The sequence below is a fragment of the Balaenoptera acutorostrata genome, chromosome 2, assembly GCF_949987535.1.
Source record: "Balaenoptera acutorostrata chromosome 2, mBalAcu1.1, whole genome shotgun sequence".
In the NCBI taxonomy this organism is placed as follows: Eukaryota; Metazoa; Chordata; class Mammalia; order Artiodactyla; family Balaenopteridae; genus Balaenoptera; species Balaenoptera acutorostrata.
The window spans coordinates 66,541,058-66,552,374 of NC_080065.1; the positions used below are offsets into that span (position 1 = coordinate 66,541,058).

The 11,317-nt window shown below is 43.8% G+C and overlaps 1 protein-coding gene across 2 annotated transcripts in view; it reads left to right on the forward strand.

Moving 5' to 3' along the window:
• The first annotated feature begins 206 nt into the window (after positions 1-206).
• The window catches only part of CMYA5 (cardiomyopathy associated 5), a 119,956-nt gene continuing 108,845 nt past the window's right edge, over positions 207-11,317 (forward strand). The window contains exon 1 of one of the 2 annotated variants that reach the window (XM_057540266.1): positions 207-507. In XM_057540266.1, the coding sequence (XP_057396249.1) occupies positions 347-507 (161 nt within the window). In that variant the 5' untranslated portion in view covers positions 207-346. The remainder of the gene's footprint in view (positions 508-11,317) is intronic. The other variant, XM_057540267.1, reaches the window with a different exon arrangement.

The window sequence follows — 11,317 nt, forward strand, 5'->3', positions numbered from 1 at the left end:
TTCCTCCTCCCAACTCCCGGATGCAGCGGGAGCCTGCGCCCCTCGGAGTGGTGCTCTCCAGTCGCCCAAAGGGCCCGCCAGGGATCCGCCTAAATTGGGGCGGGGAGGGCTGGGGGAAGTTAGACGCGCGGGGAAGAGGAGACGCCGAGCCCGGGCCCCAGAAGCTCGGTGGTGAAACTTTCTGACGCCTATTTAAAGTCACGGGGCTCGCCCGCCCCCGGGAGGGAACCCGAGCCGCCCCGCCGGTACAGGGCAGGGCCGGGCTGGGCCGGAGGCGCCGTCAGAGGGAGAACACCAGGCGCGGCGCGGGCGGTTCCGGCTCCAGCTCCGGCCCGGGAGAGGCGCGATGGCTAGCAGCGAGAGCAGCCACGCCGCGGACAGCGCCCTGGGCTCCGACGCGGACGAGGAGGCGACCCGGGGGCCGGACACTGAGGAGGAGTCGGGGGGCGAGGAGGACGGGACGGCCGCTGAGTCGGACTCGGAGCCGGAGCCGGAGCCGGACGCCAGGTAGCGTGGGCCCCTCGCTCCGGGCCCGCAGCCAGACGCGCGCCGCCCGGGCCGGGAGGGCAGCAGCGGGGCTGGGCGGGTGCTGCGCGGGGGAAACGCCGCACCCTTCCTTTCCCTCTTTTTAAGCGCTGGGGTTCATTTCCCTCGAGCTAAGCACTTTCTCTCTGGGGGCGCTGCCTTGTGAAGAACTTGAAGGTGCAGGTGCTTGCTGTCAGCTGGAGTGACAGGCCCGGCTGGAGCAGCAAAGTTCATCCCTCCCCATCCCCCCTTCCTCCCTCACTACCACCCCTCCCCCCCTCACTACCACCCCCTCCCCCCAGCCGGCTCCTTGTGACTTGGTGCTGCTCTTGTTTATTCCTGGGGATTTACTTCGGGTCCTGCCGAACTGCAGAGTTGTGCAGAAATGCTTACATTTGGTCCAAAGCCTAGGAACAATCTTGAAAGCCTGAGCCAGAGGAGAAGAGGGTATGGGGTGGGGTGGAGGCCGAGAAGCCGCTCTGGAAACTTCAAAGGACTGAAAGTCTCCTGGATGCCCAGCACTGGCCTAGGTTGCTAGAAGAGGACTTAATTTTGGTACAAACGCCCATACACTCTTTGGAGAAAAGAAGCATGAATTTCAGTCACCCCTGTTATTAAAATTCTGCTTTTTTTTTTTTTTTTTGGTTTCAAACATCAACATTACATGTGAATACAATTAGGTAATAACTATACACAAATATGGGTCTCCCTGCCTCCCTTCTTTCTTGTAGGCCCTAAAATGAGAATAGCAGGAATCATCTCCTCTCGATTTGGATTTGTTTTTACCTTTCCTTGTTCTCTTTGAGTATGGGGATGGGGGTAAGGTGTTTGTTTTTAGTTTTAGATTTTTTGTTTGTTTTTCGGTTTGTTAGTCAGTTGTGTCCCTTCCTAAATCTATTAATGTCAGTAGAAAGGCTTTGTAGGTGACAGATGGTTGTGCAGCACTGCAGAGCGCCCATCTTACCCAAAGTTAAACGTGCCGCCCAACCAAAGACAGCAGAGCTGAAGCTGAAACAGCCCACAGAGGGGCATTGATTAGGGTGAACTGTCAGTCAGATAAGTCTGGAATATCGGTCACATATTTACCAAGTGGGGAGCAGGCACAGTCCCTGCCCTCAAAGACTTTGTGGAAGAAGTTAGGAAGCAATATGGGGACCATGAGACAATGTGCTGAATACACGAGAGGGGAGGGAAGGACAGACCATGGTACTGTGGAAGGTCAGAAGAGTGTGTAGATCTGCGGCTGTCTTCAAAAGTAGTGGGCATGACTTAGGCCCTGGAGAATGGGCAAGAATTGCAGAAAGGAGACGCAGAAGAGAAGGCACCTGTGGGAGACGGAACAGGAGTAGGGACCTGTGATTCCTGGGCAATACTGAGAAGGGGAAGTCTGTCAATCCAACCTTTTCCCTTAATGGCATCCAGAATCCTCATATCCTTTTGCCCAAGCAAAATTTGCACCCCTGCCACCCAAGAATCTGAAAACTCGTTTACTCTAAAATGTGAGCAGCTGATAGAGATTCAAAATACCACTTTGGGGTTGTGTTGCCCTTTGCCAAAGGTCAAGATCTTCAGGTAAAGGCATGATTTATCTGCAGTAAACGTCAGCCTGCTCTGACTACAGATGATAAGGTGGACACCAGGCCAAGCGACGGAATGTAGAGTGGAGGGAGACATGGGGGAAGAGGTAGATGGTGGTGGTGGAGGCCTTGAAAACCATCCCATTTAAAAAATTTTGGATTTCATGACATGGGTAACAAGAAATCAGTAAATAACAACAATAACAGTAAATCCTTCTGGAGAGGATTTAGGAGAACAGATTGGTGTCATTGAGAAAGGAGACTGACAGGCAGATGGGAAAGTTGTGTTTGGGGAGGGCTCAGAGCAGAGAGGCAGCAGCGGAGAGAAGGACGGGAGATGTGTAGGGATTGCTCCCTGGTGGGGCAAGGGGAAGGGAGGTGGCAGCTGTAGGCTCTTTCAGGAGAGAGGTTTCTGTTGGCAGGAACTCCTCTGGGAACTGGGAGTTCCTGAATGTCTTCTAACCTCAAAGTGTGATCAGAAACCAAACCGTTTTGGTGGGCGTGAGTTTACAAATATGGCCTAAAGTTCTTCTTTCTTCTGAGACTAGAGGTGAGAGCTTCGAATGTTCTCTAATTTATGGGAAGGAAGAATGATGAGACGTTCTTCCCCTCAGCTCCTCCATCCAAGTTTTACAGTTAAAAGAGGGCTCACTCCGTGCCAGGCTCAGTTCTCGTTTTAAACCCTTCCAGCAACGCTGTGAGGTAACTGTCCTGTTATACGTGAGGAAACCGAGACTTTACATAATTTACTGAGGGTATACGGCAAGTAGATGTAAGAACCAAGATTTGAGCCTCGGTCTGTTTACTCCCAGCCACTGCTAGACTTCCACACCTCCCTTCTTTTGGAGGAAAGACCCTTTCTTACTGTAGGGGAAACTTGAATGGCTCCAACTAACTTCTATATGGAAGGGTTATTGGAGGAAAGGGGAAGACCTTTTATTCACTATTCTGAATAATAATGGGAGTTTTCCCCTTCTTGAATGGAAAAGTTGTCTCTGTGTTTCCTCAAAGATCAGAACTATTTGCAGAAGTTGAATTACAGACTGATTTTTTTTTTAATTGAGAGGCACATGAAAGTAACTGAATAGAAATAGCTTAAGTAATAATAACAGAATGATTGATTATGGCATCTCTTTTGGTATTATTAAGCCATTATTAAAATGTTATTTATGAAGATTTCTAACATTATGGGAAGTGCATATATTGAATTTGAAAACAAGTTCATTTTATAATTTAGAATGATCTCACTATAAAATAAAGTATGTATTGGAAAAAGGCTTAAAAGGTTAATAAAGCTTAGCATAATAAAGGTTATAGTAACTTTTATTAACCTTAAGGTTAAAAAAAGGTTAATAGTGGTTGTCTCTGAGTGATGGGATAATGGTCGACTAAACTTTTTTCTTTATTTTTTGTTTTTTCTATAATGAACAGACCGTGCACTTTATTATCAGAAAAAAACTTCACTTTTAAAAACTCAAAAGGTACAAAGTGTCATCTGCTTGTGCATCTTTTCTTTGTTCTTCCAGCAATAATATATAGAATTATCTATAGCCACCTTTCTGAATCAAGGAAAAAAATCACCTTTAATTGTAAAGTGCAGGGAAGCTCACCATTATACATGCCAGTATTTGTATTAGATTAGAGAACTACCCTTCTGATGTATCATTCAGTGATATGAATATCATTGGCATGAAGAGGCCTGAGTGGCAACCCTGTTTGCCATTCCATCATGGGCAAATTCCCCATCCTCTCTGAGCTCCATATTTCTCATCTCTAAATCAGGATAATTTTACAAATTTATAAAAAGGAATGATTAGTGATAATTCCTAATTCATAGGTTGTCATAGGATTAAATAAACTATGTGAATATGTGTAAGAGTGCTTGGCCTTTAGTAGGTTACCGGTAAGTTTTAATTTCTTTACATCCCTTCAGATGAATCATTACTAGCAGCCAAGCTACCTTCTGCCCACCATTCATCAATGAGGGGAGAGTGACGTCTCCATTTTCAGTATGAGAAATGGTCCTATTCCACTTTGGCTTTCCTGTATTCCTTCATTCACTAAACATTCATGGAATGCCTACTAATTGCCAAGGACCATGCTGGGGATACAAACATTACTAAGACTCCATTACTGTCCTCAAGATAGTCACATTCTAGGTGGAGAAACAGAAAAATGTAATTATGTCATTAACTGTTATAAGAGATTTAAGGAAGAAAAGGTCTGTATGAAACACCTCAAAGTAGGCAGGAAGTCCTGGGGTCTATCCTGTCTGGAAGGATGGGGGAAGACTTCATCCAGGGCCTTTGGAGCAGGGTCTTCAATCATAATGAAGTGCCCAGAGGGCTCATTGTTTGTGGATACAAGAAAAAGATTTTCATGTTGCTAAAACTTAATACAAAAGTTGTATGTAAAAAGCATCTCTATAAAACCTGCAGGATTTGAGAGCTGGGAGAGGCTATAGAAACATCTTTTCCCAACCAATCCTTTTACAGATTCAGCAACTGAGTGTCAGGGGACGTTTGTTCAAAGTCACACAACTTTTTAGCGGTAGAATTAGGACTAGATCCCAGTGTCTGGACTCCAATCTATGTTCATTTGTTTATTCATTCAACAACTACTTATTGAACTCCTACTATGTGTCAGGCACTTTCTAGGCACAAAGGATACAGCAGTGAACAAAATTAACCAAGTCCCTGCCCTCCTGGGAGTGGCTTTCCAGGTTGGGGAGACAAACAAACAAATATGTAGTATGTCAGGTGGCAATCAGTGATATGAGGACAAGTACAGCAGATAGGGATTATACTGTTTTGGATCAGGTGGTGAAGAAAGCCTCTGTGATGAGGTGACATTTGAGCAGAGACTGAAGGAATGAGTATTCTAGGCAAAGAGGAGAGCTGGTGCAAGGGCACTGAGGCAGGACTGTGTGTGGCTTATTTGAGGAACACAAGGAGGTCAGGTTTCGAGAGCAAATAAGGGAGAGTGATGGGAAACGAGTCTAAGAAGTGGGTGGGTTGCAAATCATATAGGATTTTGCAGGCCGTGGTAAGGGCTTCCGATTGTATTCAGAGTAAAATAGGAAGTTGGGTTCTGCCTACCATACCACTCAGGGTTAAAAAAAGAAAAGAAAACCATGGTGATTGCATTATCCCATTAAATAGTAAGCGCCTATACTCTCGTATACTCATTGAACACCTATTGCGTGCCCAACACTGTACTAAATGTTTCAAGCTTATAGTCTCCTGTATGGAGGAAGATACGTAAATAGACATCCATGATTTTTGTATTTTTCTGACTGTAGTCCAGCGAAGCCTGACTCTTTTGGTCTTTCCCACAGATCACTTGGAAATTTTTCAGAATTTTTGTTTTGGATCTTTTCTGTTGGTCAATTTTATTTTATTTTTTCTTTTTAAATTTATTTATTTATTTATTTATTTATTTTTGGCTGTGTTGGGTCTTCGTTTCTGTGCGAGGGCTTTCTCTAGTTGCGGCGAGCGGGGCCCACTCTTCATCGCGGTGCACGGGCCTCTCACTGTCGCAGCCTCTCTTGTTGCAGGGCACAGGCTCCAGACGCTCAGGCTCAGTAGTTGTGGCTCATGGGCCTAGTTGCTCCGTGGCATGTGGAATCTTCCCAGACCAGGGCTCGAACCCGTGTCCCCTGCATTGGCAGGCAGATTCTCAACCACTGCGCCACCAAGGAAGCCCCTGTTGGTCAATTTTAATTTCTCTGTTTAAGCACAGAGGTTTTTGCTACAACAGTGCCCAAATCTTAAAAATCATGTTCATTTGCAGCTTTGCCAGTGCCTGTATAAAAAAGGTCTGCCTAAGCTGATAGAATTAAACTTATTAGTGACATTTACGTTTAATCATTGTAAGAAAGAAACCTCTTGGAAGGTGAGGGGAGTTGGTAAGTGGTTTCTGTTATCAGTATGGAGCACTATGTTGCCATATGTCTATTTATATGATGTCTCCCACTTCTGTGCTTACCTAGGTGTTTTGACAAGGGTGTTATTTGAGACAGCCCTCTTCTGAGGTCAGTGGAAAAAGCTGAGATGGGAGGGGTGACTGCTTAGGATGCCAGAGACTGAGGGAGGAGAGAAGATAAAGCAGAGGCTCTTGGAGCCAGGAATTGAAGGGCTATTTAAGTGTTGGCTGCATGGGTATTACATGCCCTTGGTGAGACTTTTGACTCCGTATAGGGGACTACAGCAAGAGTTGGATTTTTTTTCTTTAAAACAGCAAACCTACCAAAATGTGGGACATATTAACTGATAGAATTTTGCCAAAAAAAAAAAGTGTCTTATATTCCCTGGATATTCTGAACCTAGGCTCAATGAAAGCCTTGACTCAATTCGTACAATATAACCAAATTCCCCTTCCTTCCTACCAAAAGAGAGAATCAGATATAAGAGACTGGGTGTGGTTTGTACCTGAAATAGTAATCTTTGATTTAGCCCAGTATTATCCAATATTTCTATTGGATAATAAAATAATTACAGTGTGAACCACATATATAATTTATAATTTTCTAACAGCTACATTAAAAAAGTAAAAAGAAACAGGTGAAATTAATTTTAATAATATGTTTATTTAACTCAATATCCAAAGTATTATCATTTCAACATATGATCAATATAAAACTATTAATGGGATATTTTACTTTTTAAAAAAATTTTATTTATTTATTTATGGCTGTGTTGGGTCTTCGTTTCTGTGCGAGGGCTTTCTCCAGTTGTGGCAAGCGGGGACCACTCTTCATCGCGGTGCGCGGGCCTCTCACTATCGCGGCCTCTCTTGTTGCGCAGCACAGGCTCCAGACGCGCAGGCTCAGTAGTTGTGGCTCACGGGCCTAGTTGCTCCGCGGCATGTGGGATCCTCCCAGACCAGGGCTCCAACCCGTGTCCCCTGCATTGGCAGGCAGATTCTCAACCACTGCGCCACCAGGGAAGCCCCAACTTTTTTGTGTGCAAAGTCTTTGAAATTTGATGTGTGTTTTACATTTACAGTACGTCTCAATTCTTCTTCCCCACCCCCAGGCTACATTTCAAGTGCTCAATAGCCTCATGTGGCTAGTGGCTACCATATTGGACAATACAGGCCTGATAATACCTAGAAATCCATTAACTTCACTGGAATGCAGAGAACTGTTCCACTGATAATGAGTTCTATATGCTTGGCCCTATGCAAGGCACCAGAGACATAAGGGTGGTTGGATGGCACAGTTCCTTCTTAAGGAGCTCACAGCCTGGTGAGGGGAAGCAGTTAACTCCAACATAATGTCATAGCACTATATTAAGGATATTAACAAGGGAACAGAGAAAAGAAGTATATTCTTCTTAAAATGAAATTTAGAAAGATTTTGCAGAGGTGATACTCCAGCTGGGCAGAAAGATATTCCAGACACAATATGTGATTAGATATTCTTTAGTTCCTGGTTCCAGCTCTTGTGCTAATTACTGCTCTGTTTAAGCTTTCTTTTTCTCATCCAGAATCACTCAGGATTTCCAGGACTGGGAATATTTGTTGAATTAATAAGTGAATGGCATGAATAAATGAGTGAATGAATGAGCAGGTGAATGTCAAGTCATCCAGATTCCCTTGAGAAGCAAATTTAGTTGGGATGTTGAACCTGTTAGATTAGGTAGAATTTCATTAGTTGCTGACCATTCATTTTCCAGGGATTGACAATAGCCAGGGACTCTGGAAACACAATAGCTCGGAGGGGACAGTGATAAGTACTGAGGGATTTTTCAATTAGGATGTCTGTGGTTATCATTCCCACCTTCTGTGACTCATTGGGAAGCCTCCCCTAGACTGACCCTTGAGGCGGATCATAGATGGACAGATAAGAATAGGCTTTGCATTTTGCCCAGAGAAAAGTCCTCTATTAAGGCAACTGGAGTGTATTCAGTTCCAAAACTCTACATCCTAGTCTGATAAAATCCAAGATATGTGGGAGGGTTAATTGATGCTACCAAACTCTAAATGCTCAAAGCCCTCTCCTGGAGCCATTACTATGCTTTCTTAGTTTGGGTACACTTCTCTTTAAAAAAAAATCCACAGCTAAACAGAAATTTTCATCACAAATTTCCTCTTATTGGCTGAGTTCACTAGGGCGCTTAAAATTGTTGATTTGTAAATAAAATGAATTTCCTCCTGTTATGACGTCATTAAATTAACATTTATTAAGTGGAACATAGGGTGCCGGATGGTGAGCATGAGCAGCAGTTCAACAAAAGACCACAAGAGAAATTGAACTAGAGAAGGTTACTACTCACAAGTCCTGGAGGAAATGCACGGCGTACCTCAAGGGGCCATACAGGGAGGTCAAGGCAGAGTGAGTACAGGCAAAGGGAGAGGCAGAACCTGGCACACATGCCTTTATTAGGGTCTATGTGTGGAATTCTTGGGGGTTCTTGGGCTAAGTCTGGATCAGTCAATTCAAACCAAAATGCATGGGATTTTGGTAAACTTCACAGCGGTCTTATCTAAGGGGCGCACAAGGGGAAGACGATGGAAGGTGAGGGAGACTATTGATCACAAAAACTGCTGGGGAAGTCATATCAGGAGCTTACTATGAGGACTGTCTCTGGGACATGTTCTTGCATGAGGAGGCTGGTGTCAGTTTAAGGCCCCTGCAGGCCACTTGGTCCAACAAAATGAATGCCAGAGCAGCAATGCCACCATGTTGCTTAGCTAAATTCGAGACACCTCCAATTTCAGAAATGTACCTACTAAAAGAAAAGAGGCTCATTCATTCAACAAATATTTGTTGAGGGCCTACTGTGTGCGAAACAAAGTAAATTGAATCTAGAATGAGTGAAGAAAACAGAGTTCCTAATCTTTAGAGTTTAGTCTCTGGAGAGGGCAGGCATTAAACAAATAATCTCACAAGTAATTAGTTGAAGCAAATGCATTGGGGAGATGAATTGGGCCTGGGGAGCAGAGGCAGGGTTCTGCTAGGATCCCGGTCCTTCAAGCCCCAGTCTCTGAAGCCTCCTTGCTCCTTCCTCTAGGAGTTTTCTGTCAGTCTCCATGTCATCTTGCTAGCAACTTCTCAGTCTGCCTACAACAGGAGGTTTCACTGTCCTGTGGTCCAAATATTGCTGGAAGGCCTGGCTGCTGATGACACTTATCCTAGACAGGACTTTAGCATCATCTCCCTGACCTGTTTATGCTTCTGATGAGTGGACAGAGACCCAGAGAAGGAAGGGAAACCGACATCAACTCAAGGACTAGCTAGTCTATTCCAAGCATGGTCACTTGTTAGTTTGGTTTATTTTCACAATAGCTCTATGATATATGCATTGTTTTCATTCCCATTTTATGGGAGAGAAAATGGAGACTTAGCAATCTTGAGTAATTTACCTAATGTCAGATGGCTAGGAAGTATGCTAGGATTCTAACCCTAGTCTAATGGCAGAGCCAGTCCTGGAACACTCATGAGTTCTGGGCTCATCACCAGATCTAACACACATCTGGTGTTTATTAGCCAATTTCTTTCTTTTTTTGAGCGTAAATTTACTTTTAAAAAACAATTATTTTGATTTATTTCTGATTTTAAAAGCAAAACATAAAAGCCCCAGACAATCTATGTAGTAGCTAATCCTGACCAGCACCTCAGCTATATTAAGTTTCCTAATGTGTAATAGGGAGAGTAGGTCTTATGTTTAAAAATAGATGGTAGAAAAAAAAAAAAAGGTGTTAGGCAATCCTGTGTGCTTGAATTTTAATAAGGTCAAACATAGCAACACCAAAATAACTTCTCTGCATGCTCTATGGGATCATATGATAAATGTTCAATAGGTATTTACTTATAATATCTATAAAATTCAGATCCTCTGTTTAAAAGACGGAATTTGTATGATTTAGCATGGTACACTCTGAAGTTTTCATATCTAGTATTTTTTTTTTTTTTTTAAAGAGAGAATGAAGAGAAGAGAGTGTGATAACAGTCTGTCTCTTCTTAGAGTTTTGGAATGTCCAAGAAGGACAGTTTTGGAATGTCCAGTAAAGTCTCTCTTTATCTAGCACCATTTTGGGCATAAACCAGATTACAATGCAAAAACACTTGATAGGATTGAAAAGACCTGGGTTATCATCCTGGCTCTACCATTTACCAACTGTGTGACTTGGGGCAAGATAGCCTCTCTGCATCTTTACCATGGCTTCCAAGGCCGTACCTGACCTGATTACTTCTCAGCTCATCTCATACCCTTCCTCTACTACATTCCAGCCACACTGGCTTTTTTCTGAACCTCCTGTGTGCTGTGCTAAGCCTGTCCCTGCATCCAGGTCTTCGCTCTTGCTGTTTTCTCTCCCTGGAACACTTTTTCCCCAAATCCACCCTTCACGTTTTGGTGGAAATGCCACTTTCTTAAAGAGGCTTTCTGCAACCATCCTGCCTAATGGGCTTTCTTCACATCTTTCACTATTGCATTGTTCACTGTTTCACATTCCTCTTCATGGAACCTATCACTATCTGAAATGGTATCTTTTTGTGTATTTATTGTTTATTGCCACCACTAGAGTGGAAGATGCATGAGGGCGGGGGCCTTGCTTCTCTTCTCTGCTACATCTCCAGCAGCTAGAACACAGTGTCAGGCACACAGTAGGTGCTTAAGAAATGGTTAAGTGCGTAAGTGGTTGGATTGCAACACAAAATGTTTCATTCTAGGATCTCAGGTTTCCTTCTCTCAGATCAATACCACTCTTCAACACCTTGTTCTTAGGGACCAAAGCAAGGACATGGAGAATGAGAACTGAAAGTGGTCTTTGAATTTGGAAAATGCAAGTCAACAGAGAGAGATTAATGACATTGAAATGTAAATGCCTTTGAGAAGGTTAATAGCTTAAACCTATCAGCATCTGTTTTAGGTTGAATTCCCTTTGGAACAAATCCCTTCAAATATAGGCTCTAAGAGACTCTCCTGGGAGAAGAGGGGATGTGGAAGGGGAAATGAGTGCTTAGAAGAGGAGTGAGAGGGCACTAAGGGCAGACTGGCACTATAGCTGCACCCCTATCTATGCTGCACAGAGGAGGGAGCTAAGGGTATTACCTAGGAAACTGCAGAAAACAACTTTCTCCAAACCCTTGGCCTCAGATCACTAACAGCCCTGGGAGGCAGTGATATTCTTATTTCCTTGACTTCTTAGAGAATCCAAGATACAAAAGAGGCATGGGGGTGGGGAGAAAGCATACACAAAGTTAACAG